This window comes from Heptranchias perlo, chromosome 4 (assembly GCF_035084215.1).
Source record: "Heptranchias perlo isolate sHepPer1 chromosome 4, sHepPer1.hap1, whole genome shotgun sequence".
Taxonomy (NCBI): domain Eukaryota; kingdom Metazoa; phylum Chordata; class Chondrichthyes; order Hexanchiformes; family Hexanchidae; genus Heptranchias; species Heptranchias perlo.
In genome coordinates, this window is record NC_090328.1 from 35,935,207 (window position 1) to 35,955,558 (window position 20,352).

A 20,352-nucleotide genomic window follows, 5' to 3' on the forward strand; every position below is an offset into this window, starting at 1 on the left:
AAGGATATCACGAAACGGGTGCAGGACATTTTGGCAGGGGAAGAGGGAACAGCCAGAAGTCGTGGTCCATGTTGGAACCAATGACAGGTAGGAAAAGGGTTAAGGTCCTACAGGCAGAATTTCGGGAGTGGTGCCAGAGGACTGGATGATTGCAAATGTTACATCCCTATTCAAAAAATGGAGAGATAAACCTGTTAACTACAGTCCAGTCAGTCTAATGTCAGTGGTGGGAAAACTGCTCGAGACCACTGTCAAAGACAAAATAAATTCTCACTTGGAAAAGCATGGGTTAATAACGGACAGCCAGCACAGATCTGTTAAAGGCAAATCCGTGTCTGACCAACCTAATTGAGTACTTTGATGAAGTAACGGAGAGGGTCGATGAAGGTAGTGCAGTGGATGTTGTATATATGGACTTTCGAAAGGCATCTGATAAAGCCATGATGTGGAGATGCCGGTGATGGACTGGGGTGGACACAACCAACAGAGTACCCTTCGTCGTCCAGTACTTCCCCGGAGCGGAGAAACTGCGCCATGTTCTCCACAGCCTTCAACATGTCATCGATGATGACGAACACCTCGCTAAGGCCATCCCCACTCCTCCACTACTCGCCTTCAAACAGCCACCTAACCTCAAACAGACCATCGTTCGCAGCAAATTACCCAGCTTTCAGGAGAACAGCGTCCACGACACCACACAACCCTGCCACGGCAAACTCTGCAAGACATGCCAGATCATCGACACAGATACCACCATCACACGAGAGGACACCACCCACCAGGTACATGGTTCATACTCCTGTGACTCGGCCAACGTTGTCTACCTCATATGTTGCAGGAAAGGATGCCCTCCGGAGCATGGTACATCGGCGAGACCATGCAGACACTGCGACAACGGATGAACGGACACCACACAACAATCGCCAGACAGGAGGGTTCCCTCCCAGTCGGGGAACACTTCAGCAGTCAAGGACATTCAGCCTCCGATCTTCGGGTAAGCGTTCTCCAAGGTGGCCTTCGAGACACACGACAACGCAAAATCATCAAGCAGAAATTGATAGCCAAGTTCCACACCCATGAGGACAGCCTCAACCGGGATCTTGGGTTCATGTCACGCTACATGTAACCCACCAGCGAAAAAAAGTTATCTGTTTTTAATACAACTGGACATTCTCTCTCTCTCTGCCTTTCGGGTCTCTTTCTCTCTCTGTCTTTGTAATCTGACCCATTGTGTATTCAGTATACTGGGATGTAATGTTTTCCGTGGCTAACCTGTCTGAACACCAACGACACCTTTGATTGCTGTGATCGTCTCCCAGCCGAGATGTGATAGGGGGCAGTTGGAAAGATTATTTGTAATCACCAGGCATTGTTCTCTGACTATATATGCTCTGCGTTTTTAGAACCCTTCACTCACCTGACGAAGGAGGTAAGCTCCGAAAGCTTGTGATTTAAAATAAAACTGTTGGACTATAACCTGGTGTTGTGCAAGTCCTTACATTCATCTGATAAAGTACCACTTAACAGATTTATTCAAAAGTTAGAAATACAGGGAATTAAAGGGACGGTGGTAACTTGGGTACGTAATTGGCTACAGGATAGAAAGCAGAGAGTAGTGGTGAACAGATGTTTTTCTGACTGGAGAGAAGTAAGCAGTGGGGTCCCCCAGGGGTCGGTTAGGGCCATTGCTTTTCTTGTTATACATAAATGACCTGGACTTGGGTATAGGGAGTACAATTTCAAAGTTTGTGGATGATACAAAACTTGGCAAGGTAGTAAATAGTGAGCAGGATAGTAGCAAATATCAGGAGGACATAGACAGACTGGTGAAATGGGCAGACACGTGGCAGATGCAGTGAAGTGTGAAGTGATGCACTTTGGGAGGAACAACATGGAGAGGCAGTATTATCTAAATGGGGTGCATATTCACAAATCTTTGAAAGTGGCAGGGCAAGTTGATAAGGCGGTTAAGAAAATGTATGGGATATTTGGCTTTGTAAATAAGGGCATTAAATACAAAAACAACAAAGTTATGCTAAACCTTTATAAATCCCTGGTTAGACCTCTGCTGGAGTATTGTATACAATTCTGGGCACCACACTTTAGGAAGGATGTCAATGCCACAGAGAGGGTACAGAGGAGGTTTATCAGGATGATACCATGGTTGAGGGACTTCAGTTATGTGGAGAGATTGGAGAAGCTGGGATTGTTCTCCTTAGAGCAGAGAAGGTTAACGGGAGACCTAATAGAGGTATTCAAAATTATGAGGGGTTTTGATAGAGCAAGTAGAGAGAAACTGTTTCCTCTGGCAAATGGGTCGGTAACCAGAGATCATAGATTTAAATAATTGGCAAAAAAACTAAAGGGGAAATGAGGAGAAATTATTTCACACAGAGGGTTTTAAGATCTGGAACGCACTACCTGAAAGGGTGGTGGAATGAGATTCCATAGGAACTTTCAAAAGGCATTTGGACATGTACTTGAGGAGGACTAATTTGCAGGGTTATGGGGAAAAGCTGGGTTAAGGGTTGTGGGATGAAATTGGACAGCTCTTTCAAAGAGTCGGACTGAATGGCCTCCTTCTGTGCTTTAAGATTCTATGATTCTAGTAGCTGAAAATCACTTTAACTATCACTCCAAATGGCTGCTTCTCAACTTGTCCAGCCCATTGTTGGCAGACGGAAGCAGGAACTGGCGGTACTCAAGCAGGCAGAGACAAAATGGCATCGGGGTCTAAATTACATCATTTTGCACTGTTTCAGGTGGGAGTTCTGACCACCAGGCTGTAGGTCCTTCCAAACATCGGAACGGGCGTCAACATTTGGGCATTTGCAAGCGGAGGACAACAATACCATGCACGTAACTCTAATGAAAACAACCCTATTCATTCTCTACAGCACTTCAAATAATGCAGGAATTGCTGAAAAGAGAAAGCATTGAGCTGCTGCCTGGATAATGGGAATTAATATACAGGATAAGATTTCTGTGATCTGAAACAATCTGCACATTTATAGAGTGGTACACTTCCTGTTGATGTCTGGATTCAGGTTCACATGTGGAGCCCTGATGGCCACATGGGTTCCATCTGTAACACTGTGGACTCTTGGGAAGCCTGCCAGACAGTAAAAATTCTGTGTCCCTTCCACTTGGTGTCTCATTTCCACTGGGGAATGTGATAAAGATGTTTCCCCTGGCAAGCATGGTGTCAGGCAGTTGCTCTGTGCAGCTATGAACTGTCAACAGGCTTATCTTGGAGATGTTTCTTGGTGGCCTGGAAAGATCCTTGGCATCAAATCTTAATTATGTAGTGACCTTCACAGTTACAGGAGCAGCCAGTCCCATCTGTAAAGTTGTTTGTAGATCAGCCTGTAGCAGGTGGAATAGCTCAGTCACTGCCTCTCGTGAAGCTGTGTGGCGGAAGGCGACTGACCTCTGGCGTATCCAGGTAGAAGTGGCATGGTTCATAAACCCGGCCCTTGGGTATTGATGGCAGAGAACATACCCCGAGGTGTATTTGGAGGTATAGGTGTGCGTTAATGAATTGCTGCTACTCTTCCAATTCATGCAGCATTAAAGAAACAGACAAAGGGATTTGCATTCTCGTAACTTGGCTGTCTGCAACTTATACTGCAGTGGCAACTGTCAAGATTCCAGGAGTGTGCATCTTAGCAAACTGAAGGCTTCCCCACAAAGGCAAAAATGTAGAGGGAAAGAACAGTATGCAAGATGTTCAATGCGGTAGAGAAATGCCCAGTGCCAAAAACCATTCTTCAAAATTCAATCAAACAACAACAGCAAACTAGCTTCAACAAACACTCCAAAGCAGTCCAGACCAGTTTCTCAGTCATGTGCCAATTTTATACCATCGAGCAGGGCTTTGTGGGGTAGAGCTGAGCCCCAACTCATGTAATTTTGCATTGGACATGATTTGCACAAATAACAGAGTAATGTGGGTTGCACATATCTGCAGCAAGACCTCTTTATTTCCTCCAAAATTTTCATAGAAAAATCAGGTGTAGCACAAGGATTGGGACCTGATTTTCCAACCCACACAGTGAGGATGTTGGAAGGGCATCAAAGATAGTGCATTTGAAGCGCAGAAAGAACGAGACAGGAAGGCAAAGAAACTTCACTGGGCCAGAAATCGCCCCGAGCAGTGAGGCAATGCTCACAGCAGCTCCTGTGGATTAAATTTACGAAAATATTAACTGCGGGCTCCAAGGCGTCAAATTGCTTGAACTTTAAAAAAAAAATGCGCGCTATCAACCCAACCTCTGAGCAGCGTGAGTTACCGGGCGGCTGGAAAAGTGTGTGAGGAGAGGACACTCCCACAAAATCTGTCAGGAAGAGAAGTCACGCCCACAGATTCAGGCTGCATTGCTCCAGCAGGCAAGCAGACTTCATTCATTCACTGCACATGTGCAAACGCGGGAACATGCTCCTTCAATTCACCGTTAAAAACGCAAAGCGCGCCGTTATTATTTCGGGAGCGATTTCTGGCCTAATAAAAGAGAGTCAATTTTAAGATTGGCGCGAGTGGGATCCAAATTAGAAAGCAATCTTTTTCCAAGGATCCTGTCCAGGAGTGTGGAGAAGTGTTAGAAGAGATATGGAAGCAATACTCAAGTTTGGACAGGATTACGCTCAATAGATAGTTTAAATTTGCTGAGGACAAAGTGATAAGCACAAAATAGGGAACCAAGTTTCTTGGAGGCTTCAGCAATGGCAAAGTCATGGGAATTCCATTTGAGATCAGAACAGATTGTCAAGATTAATTGGTGAAGAAGCCGGGTGGTGGAGCCAAAGATGGTGGCTGTTAGACTTATGAATGACAAGTACACCCGAAATTGCAATTGGGCCCTGGATGGATCAGCTGACTGGGAACCGGAAAATGATGTGTAACCAGATTGCCTCTGGATTCTGCTCTTTTTTTTTTATTTAGTCCAGCCACTTGCCAATGGTGCTTTCTGCTGCTACCTAAATCATTAGGTACCTCTGCTGGGCCCTTGCATCAACATCTGTTGGCTTATAGTTGACTCTGCATTCTTCCTTGGCCCTCCGATTCCACTGGACAACCTCTAGCAGTGTGCCTGCTTATACTCTGCCCCTTGAACAGTTTCTGGATCCACTGAGAACCCGACACTGGTTTGTGGGCGCTGCAAGCTCGCTCCATGCTGCGTACAAAGTGACTACATCCCACCACATGGCTGCAGACTTGGACTCTTAAGTATCATCTCCCCCTGTCCTTTGTTTCTGACGAGCACATGTCTCTTCTAATCTATGCCATGCATATGTAACCCAGATTCCTGCTGCGTCCATTCGCATGTTTGCATTTTAGCTGCCACTCTGGACCCAAACTCATTGCTTTTATTTCTCTTTGTTTTTCCTCTTGGCCTCTCTTGGTCTCCTGTCTCTTCTCTTCGTGTCACTTGGTCATACCACCTTTAATTTCTCCCACCTCAGGAACTTTGCCTATCCCTACCCACTGCCTTCCTACTCCCATGTCGCCATCCTAGGCTTCAATCCCACTACGCTCAGTGCCTCTCTTGGTATTCTCCAAAAGGTCCATCAAGGCACCAGTCACTGCCTCTATACAAGCAACAATTCCAACTGGCCTGTCTTCTTCTCTTGTCTACCTTCCCACCCAGCACACCGGCTTGGGGCTAACCTCCCAAACCTCCTTCCTGTCCCACTCACCTCAATCACCATTGTCCACTTGGACTCTGCCAGCGGATCAACTATCACTGCCCATCTGTGCATTTCCCTTCAGAATGTCCGTTCACTCACAAACAAGGACCTTGCCATCCATGACCTTATTGTCAATGATTTCATTGACATAATGGCTTTGACTGAAACTTGGATCACAGATGGTACCATTGTGCCCCTTACCAAAGCCTCCCCGCCAGGCTATACTTTCCACAACCTGGCCTGCTCAAATCGCGACAGTGTCACCCTTATCACCAAATCATACCTTGGTCTATCCCCCAATTCCTCTGGTACATTCTCCTCCTTAAAGCACCTCATTTGTTCCACCTCTCTCCTGTCCCACTTGAGTTTCACCCTCCTCCTTTCATAGAATCATAGAAAAGTTACAGCACAGAAGGAGGCCATTCAGTCCATCGAGTCCATGCTGGCTCTATGCAAGAGCAATCCAGCTAGTCCCACTCCCCCACCCTAATCCCCGTAGCCCTGCAATTATTTTCCTTTCAAGTACTTATCCAGTTCCCTTTTGAAAGCCACCACCACTCCCTCGAGCAGATCCTAACCACTCGCTGTGTAAAAAAGTTTTTACTCATGTCACCGTTGATTCTTTTGCCAATCAGCTTAATTCTATGTCCTCTGGTTCTTGACCCTTCCGCCAATGGGAACAGTTTCTCTCTATCTACTCTGTCTAGACCCTTCATGATTTTAAATACCTCTATCAAATCACCTCTCAATCGTCTCTGTTCTAAGGAGAACAACCCCAGCTTCTCCAGTCTATCCACGTAACTAAAATCCCTCATCCCTGGAATCATTCCAGTAAATCTTTTCTGCACCCTCTCTAAGGGCCTTCACATCTTTCCTAAAGTGCGGTGCCCAGAACTGGACACAACACTCGAGTTGTGGTCGAACCAGTGTTTTATAAAGGTTCATCATGATTTCCTTGCTTTTGTACTCTCTGCCTCTATTTATAAAGCCCAGGATCCTGTATGCTTTTTTAACTGCTTTCTCAACCTGCCCTGCCACCTTCAACGATTTGTGCACGTTTGCCCCCAGATCTCTCTGATCCTGTATCCCTTTTAGAATTGTGCCCTCTAGTTTATACTGCCTCTCCTCGTTCTTCCTACCAAAATGTATCACTTCGCATTTCTCTGTGTTAAATTTCATCTGCCACGTGTCCGCCCATTTCACCAGACTGTCTATATCCTCTTCACGGATATCACTATCCTCCTCACCGTTTACTACACTTCCAAGTTTGGTGTCATCTGCAAATTTGGAAATTGTGCCCTGTACACCGAAGTCCAAGTCATTGATATATATCAAGAAAAGCAGTGGTCCTAGTACCAACTCCTGGGGAACACCACTGTACAGTCCCTCCAGTCCGAAAAACAACCATTCACCACTACTCTCTGCTTCCTGTTACTTAGCCAATTTTGTATCCATGCTACTACTGCCCCCTTTATTCCACAGGCTTCAATCTTGATGACAAGCCTATTATGCGGCACTTTATCAAGCGTCTTTTGAAAGTCCATATGCACCACATCAACCGCATTGCCCTCATCGACCCTCTGTTACCTCTTCAAAAAACTCTATCAAGTTAGTTAAACATGATTTTCCCTTAACAAATCTCTGTTGGCGTTCCCTAATCAATCCACACTTGTCCAAGTGACTGTTAATTCTGTCCCGGATTATTGTTTCTAAAAGTTTCCCACCACTGAGGTTAAACTGACTGGCCAGATTGCTGGGTTTATCCTTACACCCTTGACTTTGAACAAGGGTGTAACATTTGCAACTCTCCAGTCTCTGGCACCACCCCCGTATCTAAGGATGTTTGGAAGATTACGGCCAGTACCTCTGCAACTTCCACCCTTACTTCCCTCAGCAACCTAGGATGCATCCCATCCGGACCGGGTGACTTATCTACTTTAAGTACAGCTCGCCTTTCTAGTACCTCCTCCATCAATTTTTAGCTCATCCGTTATCTCAACTACATCTTCCTTTACTGAGACTCTGGTAGCATCTTCTTCCTTGGTAAAGATAGATGCAAAGTACTCATTTAAGACCTCAGCCATCCCCTCTGCCTCCACGAGTAGATCTCCTTTTTGGTCCCTCATCGGCCCCACCCCTCTTCTTACTACCCGTTTACTATTTATATGCCTATAGAAAACTTTTGGATTCCCTTTTATGTTTGCCACCAGTCTATTCTCATACTCTCTCTTTGCCCATCTTATTTCCTTTTTCACTTCCCCTCTGAACTTTCTATATTCAGACTGGTTCTCACTTGTGTTATCTACCTGACGTGTCATCCCTGAGCTTCTGCACTGAGCAACGCCTCATTCCCAATGATTTTAATCTCCAACTCAGCTCTCCTTATCCTCTCTCCTCTGAATTCACTACACTTTTGTTCTCCTGAACCTCTCCCTCCATATAAACTCCATAGGAACAGGAGTAGGCCTTTCAGCCCTCTGATCCTATTCCACCATTCAATTATGTGGAGATGCCGGTGATGGACTGGGGTTGACAATTGTAAACAATTTTACAACACCAAGTTATAGTCCAGCAATTTTATTTTAAATTCACAAGCTTTCGGAGGCTACCTCCTTCGTCAGGTGAACGATTTGAAAATGAAATCCTCGAGATGAAATCGCATTTATAATTCACAGAACAATGCTTGGTGGTACAGACAGTTTTTTCAACTGCCCGTTGCCAAGGCAATCAGTGTGCAGACAGACAGGTGTTACCTGCCAGGTCTCACAGAATATACAAATCACCAAAAAAAAAACAACAAACAAAAAAAAACAGAGATAGAGAGGTAGAAACATAGAAAAGACAGCAACTGACCCGTTATATTAAAAACAGATAACCTTTGTTCGCTGGTGGGGTAACGTGTAGCGTGACATGAACCCAAGATCCCGGTTGAGGCCGTCCTCATGGGTGCGGAACTTGGCTATCAATTTCTTCTCGACGATTTTGCGTTGTCGTGTGTCTCGAAGGCCGCCTTGGAGTACGCTTACCCGAAGGTCGGTGGATGAATGTCCATGACTGCTGAAGTGTTCCCCGACTGGGAGGGAACCCTCCTGTTTGGCGATTGTTGCGCGGTGTCCGTTCATCCGTTGTCGCAGCGTCTGCATGGTCTCGCCAATGTACCATGCTCTGGGGCATCCTTTCCTGCAACGTATGAGGTAGACAACGTTGGCCGAGTCACAGGAGTATGAACCATGCACCTGGTGGGTGGTGTCCTCTCGTGTGATGGTGGTATCTGTGTCGATGATCTGGCATGTCTTGCAGAGGTTACCGTGGCAGGGTTGTGTGGTGTCGTGGACGCTGTTCTCTTGAAAGCTAGGTAATTTGCTGCGAACGATGGTCTGTTTGAGGTTGGGTGGCTGTTTAAAGGCGAGTAGTGGAGGTGTGGGGATGGCCATAGCGAGGTGTTTGTCCTCATTGATGACATGTTGAAGGCTGCGGAGAACATGGCATAGTTTCTCCGCTCCGGGGAAGTACTGGACGACAAAGGGTACTCTGTTGGTTGCGTCCCGTGTTAGTCTCCTGAGGAGGTCTATGCGATTTTTTGCTGTGGCCCGTCGGAACTGTCGATCGATGAGTCGAGCGTCATATCCCGTTCTTACTAGGGCGTCTTTCAGCGTCTGTAGGTGTCCATCGCGTTCCTCCTCGTCTGAGCAGACCCTGTGTATTCGCAGGGCCTGTCCATAGGGGATGGCCTCTTTGATGTGCTCCACTTTTCCAGCTTCCACCCTAACCACGTCAAAGAGGCCATCCCCTATGGACAGGCCCTGCGAATACACAGGGTCTGCTCAGACGAGGAGGAACGCGATGGACACCTACAGACGCTGAAAGACGCCCTAGTAAGAACGGGATATGACGCTCGACTCATCGATCGACAGTTCCGACGGGCCACAGCAAAAAATCGCATAGACCTCCTCAGGAGACTAACACGGGACGCAACCAACAGAGTACCCTTTGTCGTCCAGTACTTCCCCGGAGCGGAGAAACTACGCCATGTTCTCCGCAGCCTTCAACATGTCATCAATGATGACGAACACCTCGCTATGGCCATCCCCACACCTCCACTACTCGCCTTTAAACAGCCACCCAACCTCAAACAGACCATCGTTCGCAGCAAATTACCTAGCTTTCAAGAGAACAGCGTCCACGACACCACACAACCCTGCCACGGTAACCTCTGCAAGACATGCCAGATCATCGACACAGATACCACCATCACACGAGAGGACACCACCCACCAGGTGCATGGTTCATACTCCTGTGACTCGGCCAACGTTGTCTACCTCATACGTTGCAGGAAAGGATGCCCCAGAGCATGGTACATTGGCGAGACCATGCAGACGCTGCGACAACGGATGAACGGACACCGCGCAACAATCGCCAAACAGGAGGGTTCCCTCCCAGTCGGGGAACACTTCAGCAGTCATGGACATTCATCCACCGACCTTCGGGTAAGCGTACTCCAAGGCGGCCTTCGAGACACACGACAACGCAAAATCGTCGAGCAGAAATTGATAGCCAAGTTCCGCACCCATGAGGACGGCCTCAACCGGGATCTTGGGTTCATGTCACGCTACACGTTACCCCACCAGCGAACAAATGTTATCTGTTTTTAATATAACGGGTCAGTTGCTGTCTTTTCTATGTTTCTACCTCTCTATCTCTGTTTTTTTTTGTTTGTTGTTTTTTTTTTTGGTGATTTGTATATTCTGTGAGACCTAGCAGGTAACACCTGTCTGTCTGCACACTGATTGCCTTGGCAACGGGCAGTTGAAAAAACTGTCTGTACTCACCAAGCATTGTTCTGTGAATTATAAATGCGATTTCATCTCGAGGATTTCATTTTCACATCGTTCACCTGACGAAGGAGGTAGCCTCCGAAAGCTTGTGAATTTAAAATAAAATTGCTGGACTATAACTTGGTGTTGTAAAATTGTTTACAACCATTCAATTAGATGATGGCTGATCTGTACCTCAACTCCATTTAGTTGCCTTTGCTCCGTATTCCTCAATACACTTACCTAACAAACATCTATCGATCTCGGTCTTGAAAATGTCAATTGACCCAGCATCCATAGCCTTTAGGGGAGAGAGTTTCACATTTCCACTACCCTTTGTGTGAAAAAGCACTTCCTGATTTGACTCTATATAAAGAACCGCAGAGGCTTCTATAAAGTGGCAAACTCAAATTTGTTTTGCAATCGGGTGAAATTTCTATATATAATTACTACCCATCTCCTGCGGCCTGTCGACTCCTATTATTCTCCATCACAGGCATAGCCATCTCCAACTGCTTCATTATAACCCTCAGCACTCATGTCATAGCCCCTTTAAGCCCACTTCCTTCTGCATCTTCCCCTGGAAAAAAAACTCTCCCATGCCCCTTACAACTGCACTTTCAAACTCCCAACTATCAAGCCTTTGGTCCTCCATTCACCAGATACTTTTGCAGCCTCGATTTGATCAACCACTCCCTCACTTCCCCAGCAAAACCTTTACACTCTCCCATTCCAGTTTTTCGCCCTGGTATGGCCTCCATTTTCATTCCCTCAAGTCCAAGAGGCGCAGACTTGAGCTTATCTGGCACATATTTCCTTCTTTGGCTCAGTGCCCATTTTCTTAAAATTACACTTCTGAAAAGTATGTTGAGATATCTTTCTATGTTAAAAATACTATGTAAATGCAAGCTGTTGTTGGGGGAGGGGCAGAGGTGGATCTTCCGCCCACACCCCTACATCAAACGAGTATGTCTGGGGGAGTTCCCACAATATCCCAGAAATTCCACCTTTTACACCTGGGCTTCCCTACATTACAACAGTGACTGCACTTTAAAAATATTTCATCGGCTGTGAAGCGCTTTAGGATGTCCTGGGGTCATGAAAGTTGTTCCACAAGTTCTATCTATCTTTCATACAAAGGTGCAGAAGAACTCGTGCCAGCAGAGAGCTGTAGGAGTACCTTCACTACATGAACTGCAGCGGTTCAAGACTTACCTCCACCTTCTCAAGGGCAACTATGAATGGGCAATAAATGATGGTCTTGCCAGTGATGCCCACATCCCGAGAATGATTTTAAAAAAAAATCCCACTGAGGGCCTGGAAAGGCCTCAGAAAGGTCTCAGGCCTGGCCAGAAGTAAGGTAATCGATTTCAGAGGGGATTGATTATGCTGCTGAAGTCATGGCTCCATTTGGAGCCAAAAATCCTTTCTTGCCACTTTTTTGTTGCTGGGAAGGGCCTCGGGCCAACTTACTTCCGTCAAGTGAATTGGAGGAGGAGCCTCTGATGTGCCCTTACAAGCCCGGACCATCCGTTACAAACAGGCTAACGACCCTGATCTCAAATTTGAGACAGGGCTGGGATTCTTCAATTTGGGCAGTCAAGGGATCCACTCCACCTCACCAGCGGAGCAAAACCATTGGAATTTCATCCCTACTGTCTTTGAAGAATTGAAAGAAGATTTTCACTGTCCCACTGAAGTGCAAATTGTTAAGCATCTCTATCACTGAGAAAATGGCCTTAAACTGTCCAGTAGTTGTTGACTAATCTGAAGTGATCAATAATTAATTTTGCTCAAATGCACTGATTGATATATAGAACTGATTAGATCATTTCAACATTTGGTAGTTTTGTCCTATGTACGACTGATTACCTGTTGTGTAATAGTATCCCAGGGTCCTTGAAAGAGACGTTCTTTGTAACAATCATGAACATTTTCCCAAATCTCTTTTAATGCAAGTGGTCTGCCATCTAGGATTTAAGAAAAAGTTCTATCATATACACTCGATAGGGAACTTCAGCATAAAGGTAATACTGCACAAAATGCATTCTTTCTGTGAGATTCTCTTCTACACCTTCACTTTTGGAAAAAAAAGCAGATCTTATGAAAGAAAAATCAATTGTCATCAACAGAAAAGCAGACCCTTTTTTAAAACTTCTTTCAGTGATTTAACACATAATTCAATCTCAGCATTTAGATTACAAACACAGGTTCTTCCTTATGGTTTATGATGTAACCCAAGAGCTGATTCCACGCTCCCAATAGGGAGTGGTACTCACAGAAGGCGCATTGCAGGCATACATCCCATGATCCTCCTTGATGTGCCCCCTGGGAGCACAGAATCATAGGAATTGCTAGACAAAAAAAGACTAGCCTGACCGGCAGGACTTGAACAGGCAGAGGGGAAGAGGTGAGAGCATAGGTGCAAGGCAATGACATGTGGCAGAACTTTGGAAAGAAAGAGAAGGTTGGAGGTGTATCAGGATTTGGAGAGAATGGAGGAATTGAGAGCAGGTTTTTTGACAGTAGAGGACAAGGTGGTCACACCAAGATTTTCCCAAGTCCACTCAAGCTATGGTCTATGAATTGGAGACTTGAGAGCTGACTATTGAACTGGAGAAGTTGTAGGATTGCGACACCATTTGGGATCTAATTGGAATGAGTTCAAAGAGGTGAGGCAGTTGCGGCAGATAATCAACAGCAGGTCTACGTCGCCACATGTGGTATGGCAGAGTTGGGGGAGGTTAGAGGACGGGAGGGCACATGCGAGAGTTTTGGGGGGATAACCTTCTCCGGGGTTATCTCCACTATCACTAAATAGTGGAAAGATTTCTGACAATATGCAGATTATGGAGAATTAAGAGAATTACATGGAATTTACAGCACAGAACAGGCCATTCAGCCCAACAGGTCTATGCTGGTGTTCATGCTTCATACAAGCCTCCACCCGCCTTACTTCATCTCACCCTATCGCCATATCCTTCAATTCCAGTTGGAGAAAGCTCATCGGTAATAGCGAACTCAGGGATCTTGAGACTGCATTTGATGACGAGGTCAAGGGGATTGTCATGCATGAATGTAGGGGAAGGGCACGGGGAGGGGGGGGGGGGTCGGAGGGGCGCCGGGGAGGTGGGGCGGGGCGGCGCGGGGGAGTGGCTTGGGGTGAACGGCGCGGAGGAGGGGGAGGGGCGCGGGCGAGGGGGAGGGGGAGGGGGAGGGGCGCAGGGGAGGGGGAGAGTCGGGTCGCGGGGGAGGGTCGCGGCGGGGGGGCGGGGGAGGGGCGCGGCGAGGGGCGCGGCGAGGGGGGCGGCGAGGGGCGGGGGGAGGGGCGGGGGGAGGGGCGGGGGGAGGGGCGGGGGGAGGGGCGGGGGGAGGGGCGGGGGGAGGGGCGGGGGGAGGGGCGGGGGGAGGGGCGGGGGGAGGGGCGGGGGGAGGGGCGGGGGGAGGGGCGGGGGGAGGGGCGGGGCGGAGGTGCGCGGGGAGGGACGGGGCGGAGGTGCGCGGGGAGGGACGGGGCGGAGGTGCGCGGGGAGGGGCGGGGCGGAGGTGCGCGGGGAGGGGCGGGGCGGAGGTGCGCGGGGAGGGGCGGGGCGGAGGTGCGCGGGGAGGGGCGGGGCGGAGGTGCGCGGGGCGGAGGTGCGCGGGGAGGGGCGGGGCGGAGGTGCGCGGGGAGGGGCGGGGCGGAGGTGCGCGGGGAGGGGCGGGGCGGAGGTGCGCGGGGAGGGGCGGGGCGGAGGTGCGCGGGGAGGGGCGGGGCGGAGGTGCGCGGGGAGGGGCGGGGCGGAGGTGCGCGGGGAGGGGCGGGGCGGAGGTGCGCGGGGAGGGGCGGGGCGGAGGTGCGCGGGGAGGGGCGGGGCGGAGGTGCGCGGGGAGGGGCGGGGCGGAGGTGCGCGGGGAGGGGCGGGGCGGAGGTGCGCGGGGAGGGGCGGGGCGGAGGTGCGCGGGGAGGGGCGGGGCGGAGGTGCGCGGGGAGGGGCGGGGCGGAGGTGCGCGGGGAGGGGCGGGGCGGAGGTGCGCGGGGAGGGGCGGGGCGGAGGTGCGCGGGGAGGGGCGGGGCGGAGGTGCGCGGGGAGGGGCGGGGCGGAGGTGCGCGGGGAGGGGCGGGGCGGAGGTGCGCGGGGAGGGGCGGGGCGGAGGTGCGCGGGGAGGGTCGGGGCGGAGGTGCGCGGGGAGGGTCGGGGCGGAGGTGCGCGGGGAGGGTCGGGGCGGAGGTGCGCGGGGAGGGTCGGGGCGGAGGTGCGCGGGGAGGGTCGGGGCGGAGGTGCGCGGGGAGGGTCGGGGCGGAGGTGCGCGGGGAGGGGCGGGGCGGAGGTGCGCGGGGAGGGGCGGGGCGGAGGTGCGCGGGGAGGGGCGGGGCGGAGGTGCGCGGGGAGGGGCGGGGCGGAGGTGCGCGGGGAGGGGCGGGGCGGAGGTGCGCGGGGAGGGGCGGGGCGGAGGTGCGCGGGGAGGGGCGGGGCGGAGGTGCGCGGGGAGGGGCGGGGCGGAGGTGCGCAGGGGAGGGGCGGGGCGGAGGTGCGCAGGGGAGGGGCGGGGCGGAGGTGCGCGGGGAGGGGCGGGGCGGAGGTGCGCGGGGAGGGGCGGGGCGGAGGTGCGCGGGGAGGGGCGGGGCGGAGGTGCGCGGGGAGGGGCGGGGCGGAGGTGCGCGGGGAGGGGCGGGGCGGAGGTGCGCGGGGAGCGGCGGGGCGGAGGTGCGCGGGGAGGGGCGGGGCGGAGGTGCGCGGGGAGGGGCGGGGCGGAGGTGCGCGGGGAGGGGCGGAGGTGCGCGGGGAGGGGCGGAGGGGCGCGGGGGCGGGGGGGAGGGGCGCGGGGGCGGGGCGGAGGGGCGCGGGGGCGGGGCGGAGGGGCGCGGGGGCGGGGCGGAGGGGCGCGGGGGCGGGGCGGCGCGGGGGCGGGGCGGAGGGGCGCGGGGCGGAGGGGCGCGGGGGCGGGGCGGAGGGGCGCGGGGGCGGGGCGGAGGGGCGCGGGGGCGGGGCGGAGGGGCGCGGGGGCGGGGCGGAGGGGCGCGGCGGAGGGGCGCGGGGGCGGGGCGGAGGGGCGCGGGGGCGGGGCGGAGGGGCGCGGGGGCGGGGCGGAGGGGCGCGGGGGCGGGGCGGAGGGGCGCGGGGGCGGGGCGGAGGGGCGCGGGGCGGAGGGGCGCGGGGGCGGGGCGGAGGGGCGCGGGGGCGGGGCGGAGGGGCGCGGGGGCGGGGCGGAGGGGCGCGGGGGCGGGGCGGAGGGGCGCGGGGGCGGGGCGCGGGGGGCGGGGCGGCGCGGGCGCGGGGGCGCGGCGGAGGGGGATGATGTCGGTAAGCCAGGTTTCAATCAGGCCCAGGATGCTGAGATACTCCTCCAGAATAAGGTGGTGGATGGGAGGATATTGTTTTTGAGTGCAAGCATTGTGTCGGGCAGTATGAAAAGGAAGCATAGTGGGAGATACAATGGAATATCCCTGGAATATAGATGGTTAAGGGGTGATACGATTGTGGTTTTTAGGATTTTGAAAGGAATCGATTGGGTGAATAGAGGGAAACTTTTTCCGCTGGTTGTGCAGTCTACGACAAGGGGACATAACCTTACAATCAGAGCCAGGCCTTTCAGGAGAGAAGTTAGGAAACATTTCTTCACGCAAAGAATGGTAGAATTGTGGAACTCTCTCCCACAAAAAGCAGTAGATGCTAGCTCAATTACTAATTTTAAATCTGAGGTCGATAAGATTTTTGCTAGCCAAGGATATTAAGGGATATGGAGCCACAGCGGGTAAATGGAGATAAGATACCGATCAGCCACAATCTCATTGAATGGCGGAACAGGTTCGAGGGGCTGAATGGCCTATTCCTGTTCCAACGTTCCTATGGAAGAGACAGGGAAAGACCCACTTAGGGAAGCAGGCAGCAAGAAGAGGATGGAAAAGTAGTTAGAGAGATTTACTCCAGGACAGTATGTTGGTGGGGTGGGGGTTGGGGGGGGGGGGTGGTGTGTGTTTGTTCGAGGGGAATAAGGTAAATTGGGTACTACTGGGGCAGAGGCACTGGTGAGTGCCACAGTGGGCACAGTGAAGGATACTGAGGTTGAAGCAGAGGTTGAAGCCTGTTCAGGTGGGATGAGAGTCCTGGTGGAGGAGTGAAGGAGTTCAACAAGGGAGTATCAGAAAGTGGAACCAAGGAACAAGGCAAGCCAGGAGAATTTGATAAGGGAAAACGGGCAGGGGGAGGAATGTTTCAAAACCATTGGGGGTCAGGAATGGAGAGAGGCAGAAAAGTTTGGGTCTTAGGTGTCAGCCATGACATGTGTACATTTTTAAAAATTCATTCATGGGATGTGGGCGTCGCTGGCGAGGCCAGCATTTATTGCCCATCCTAATTGCCCTTGAGAAGGTGGTGGTGAGCCGCCTTCTTGAACAGCTGCAGTCCATGTGGTGAAGGTTCTTCCACAGTGCTGTTAGGAAGGGAGTTCCATGATTTTGACCCAGCAACGATGAAGGAACGGCGATATATTTCCAAGTCGGGATGGTGTGTGACTTGGAGGGGAACGTGCAGGCGGTGTTGTTCCCATGTGCCTGCTTCCCTTGTCCTTCTAGGTGGTAGAGGTCGCGGGTTTGGAAGGTGCTGTCGAAGAAGCCTTGGTGAGTTGCTGCAGTGCATCCTGTGGATGATACACACTGCAGCCACAATGCACCGGTGGTGAAGGGAGTGAATGTTTAGAGTGGTGGATGGGGTGCCAATCAAGCGGGCTGCTTTGTCCTGGTTGGTGTCGAGCTTCTTGACTGTTGTCGGAGCTGCACTCATCCAGGCAAGTGGAGAGTATTCCATCACACTCCTGACTTGTGCCTTGTAGATGGTGGAAAGGCTTTGGGGGGTCAGGAGGTGAGTCACTTGCCATAGAATACCCAGCCTCTGACCTGCTCTTGTGGCCACAGTATTTACATGGCTGGTCCAGTTAAGTTTCTGGTCAATGGTGACCCCAGGATGTTGATGGTGGGGGATTCGGCGATGGTAATGCCATTGAATGTCAAGGGGAGGTGGTTGGACTCTGTCTTGTTGGAGATGGTCATTGCCTGGCACTTGTCACATTAAAGGCAGGTGAACCAGAGATTAAAATATTAAGCAGTTAAATGTTAAATGGAATTTAAGCTTCAGTCAATGTATGTTGTGCTCGACATACCTGAATAACAAGCTCTGAAATACAGCACAGGTGCCTGGTAACTGCTGGAGTAGACAACATGGTACTCGTACCGAATTAATTCTGATGTTGTGACCTGGGCTTCCTCAGTGTCATTGCTAACATTCTCCAGGTTAACCTAAAATAAAGATAAAATATTGCACAACTTCATACTAAGTCATTATAATTAGAATTGCCAGTTTTCAGAGTTAACTGATAAACTGTCACTGAAAACAAAATTTTGAAATTTGAAACCACCAATAATTGCATGAAAGAACAAATATTCTGACCAGGAGCTCTGCATAAATCCATTAGGCTGCTTTTTAAAAATAATTAATAACTAATTCCCACCTACAATTATGTCAAGAAATTGATGACCAAAACTTTCACGTTCATATTTTCTTTGATGGGTGAATTGCGCGTCAACTGTTTCCACTTACTGACACCACAAGTGCCTTTATGACTGCAACTTTTTTTAAAACCCGATCTTGTGCAAATTTTTTTTCGTTAAAAAAGCACACTGAATTTGGTGAAACTCCAAAATCTGAAAAAACAAACACCAAAGCCTAACTATGGAAGTAAACATTTTTCTTTTAAAATTGGTAAAATGACTTAACTTGGTAACTTAGTTACGCTCAACATGTTCCCCCTCCTGAGGGTGGAATTTCCTGTAGGTGCATAATTGGGAAGTTACACTCAAAGTTAGGCCCATTTTGTCGATATCAATTTACTCTTAAATTTCCTGCCAATCAAATTAGTCGGAATGTAAAATTCAGTGTAAACAATCGGGGCCCGAGGAAAACGTGGAACTAGCACCATATATTCCTTCATTAAGTATGAAAATTAAAATTTCAAGCCATCTAAACCATCATTCATGCATATTAGACACAGCACTTTTCGGAACATGTAATCATGAAAACTTTTCAATTTTTAATGTGGCTCATACTGAAGCCATAAAAATGTATTCAAAGAAACAGAAAATGCTGTGCAGGTCTCAATGAGGTTAAATAAAAAGAAAATCGCTTGAAAAAAGATCACAGTAAAACACCAGAAAAATGGCTTTGTTTCGTGCTGCGCCTAAAATTCAGGGCTTAAATTTACACCCAATTTGAACCAGTGTAATTGCAGAATATTTACTTGTATGGCTCTTTAGCCTGGGGGCAGAGCCGTTATAATGAGCCGAGATTCATTTGGATGCAAGGATTGATAGGCGTAAAAGATGGAGGAAATTTAGGTGTAACGTTACATGTGTATCGCACTTGCACCCGAGTTTGCTTGATCTTTTACGCTGGGTATTTGATTTGCGCCCCGTTTACGCATGTCTCTGGGTACAAATAGACAGGAAATTCAACCCCCTATTCTTTTCTGAAATGCAGCGCTGATTTTAGTTTTGCCCTTTTCATCTTGGTAACGTGACTAGAGCTGCATCAATGACAATTATGTGAACACAAAATCCAGTGGCATCAGTAATGACTTTTTATGTTTAAACAGAAAAGCAAAATTGAAGGACAAAGGGTCGATTCATTGTACTTAGAGAACAGTTATGAGAGACTCAAGATTACTAAGACGAGCATGCTTCATATTCCTGATCAATTTCCTTTGTGTAGTTGGTGGACTAACCCATGTAATGTCCAAAAGAAGATTCAAATAAGTTGCACTGCTGTATCATGTTAGATTGAGCTGAGTAAGCTACTGTCGCCATAAAAAAAAATTGACCCAGGTCATCGATCATAGAAACGTTACAGCACGGAAGGAGGCCATTCGGCCCATCGAGTCTGCGTCGGCTCTATACAAGAGCAATCCAGCTAGTCCCACTCCCCCACCCTTTCCCCGTAGCCCTACAAATTTTTTCCTTTCAACACTTATCCAATTCCATTTTGAAGGCCATGATTGAATCTGCCTCCACCATCCCCTCGGGCAGTGCATTCAAGATCCTAACCACTCACTGTGCAAAAAAAGTTTTTCCTCATGTCACCTTTGGTTCTTTTGCCAATCACCTTAAATCTATGTCCTCTGGTTCTTGACCCTTGATCAGTGGGTTAAGCATTGAAAAGTTGGGTGTGCTCTCACCAGAACCAACTAATTAATGGTTAGGTGGGCTGGTGACTCCCCGAATGCAAGAGTTTTCAAACTGGAGTCTGAGCTCTCTGGAGCGTCCGCGAGGTCACCAGACCAATGTACATTTGCAACCAGGTACACCACATGCCTCAAGCGGTGACGTGGGAATTCAGTTTTCTATTTCTTTTCCTGTATTTGTTGACTTACTACTATAATATATCTATGTTGTATACCAATACACACTTTCTGCAAAGACTGTTTTCCATTTCGTACCTGACACTATTTTTGAATAACATTTTATAAGACCTTTTCTTTTACTGTGAGAGACGCAATTAATCCAAGATGCAGGTTGTTACAGGAGTGAAAAACAGGAATAGAGACAAGTCCAGCAGATGCAGCTTACCTTTGGTTACATAGATTTCAGCAGGCTAGTGACTAACTTATATGAAACTCATTTCCCATACTATCTCCATCTCTATTCAATATTGACTTCCCTACTACCATCAGTTAATTCCGTATAGACCAGGGATTGAGCCTGTAAGATCCTGTTCTGTATGGTCAGCAATTCACTGCCTTAACACCCTCAAAAGATGAATTTAAAAATTGTGACTTGCAATGGTAGCCAATTCAGAAACAATAAAGATAACTGCAGACA

At 49.8% G+C, this 20,352-nt stretch overlaps 1 protein-coding gene across 6 annotated transcripts in view; it reads right to left on the reverse strand.

Moving 5' to 3' along the window:
- atg10 (ATG10 autophagy related 10 homolog (S. cerevisiae)) overlaps positions 1–20,352 on the reverse strand; it is a 238,576-nt gene that overhangs the window by 33,807 nt on the left and 184,417 nt on the right. For 4 of the 6 annotated variants that reach the window (XM_067982784.1, XM_067982786.1, XM_067982788.1 and 1 more), the window contains 2 exons: positions 17,643–17,778; positions 12,375–12,472 (listed from right to left, as the gene is read on the reverse strand). In XM_067982784.1, the coding sequence (XP_067838885.1) occupies positions 12,375–12,472; positions 17,643–17,778 (234 nt within the window). Of the gene's footprint in view, positions 1–961; positions 1,016–4,153; positions 4,181–12,374; positions 12,473–17,642; positions 17,779–20,352 lie in introns of those variants that run through there. The other 2 variants (XM_067982789.1, XM_067982790.1) reach the window with 2 other exon arrangements.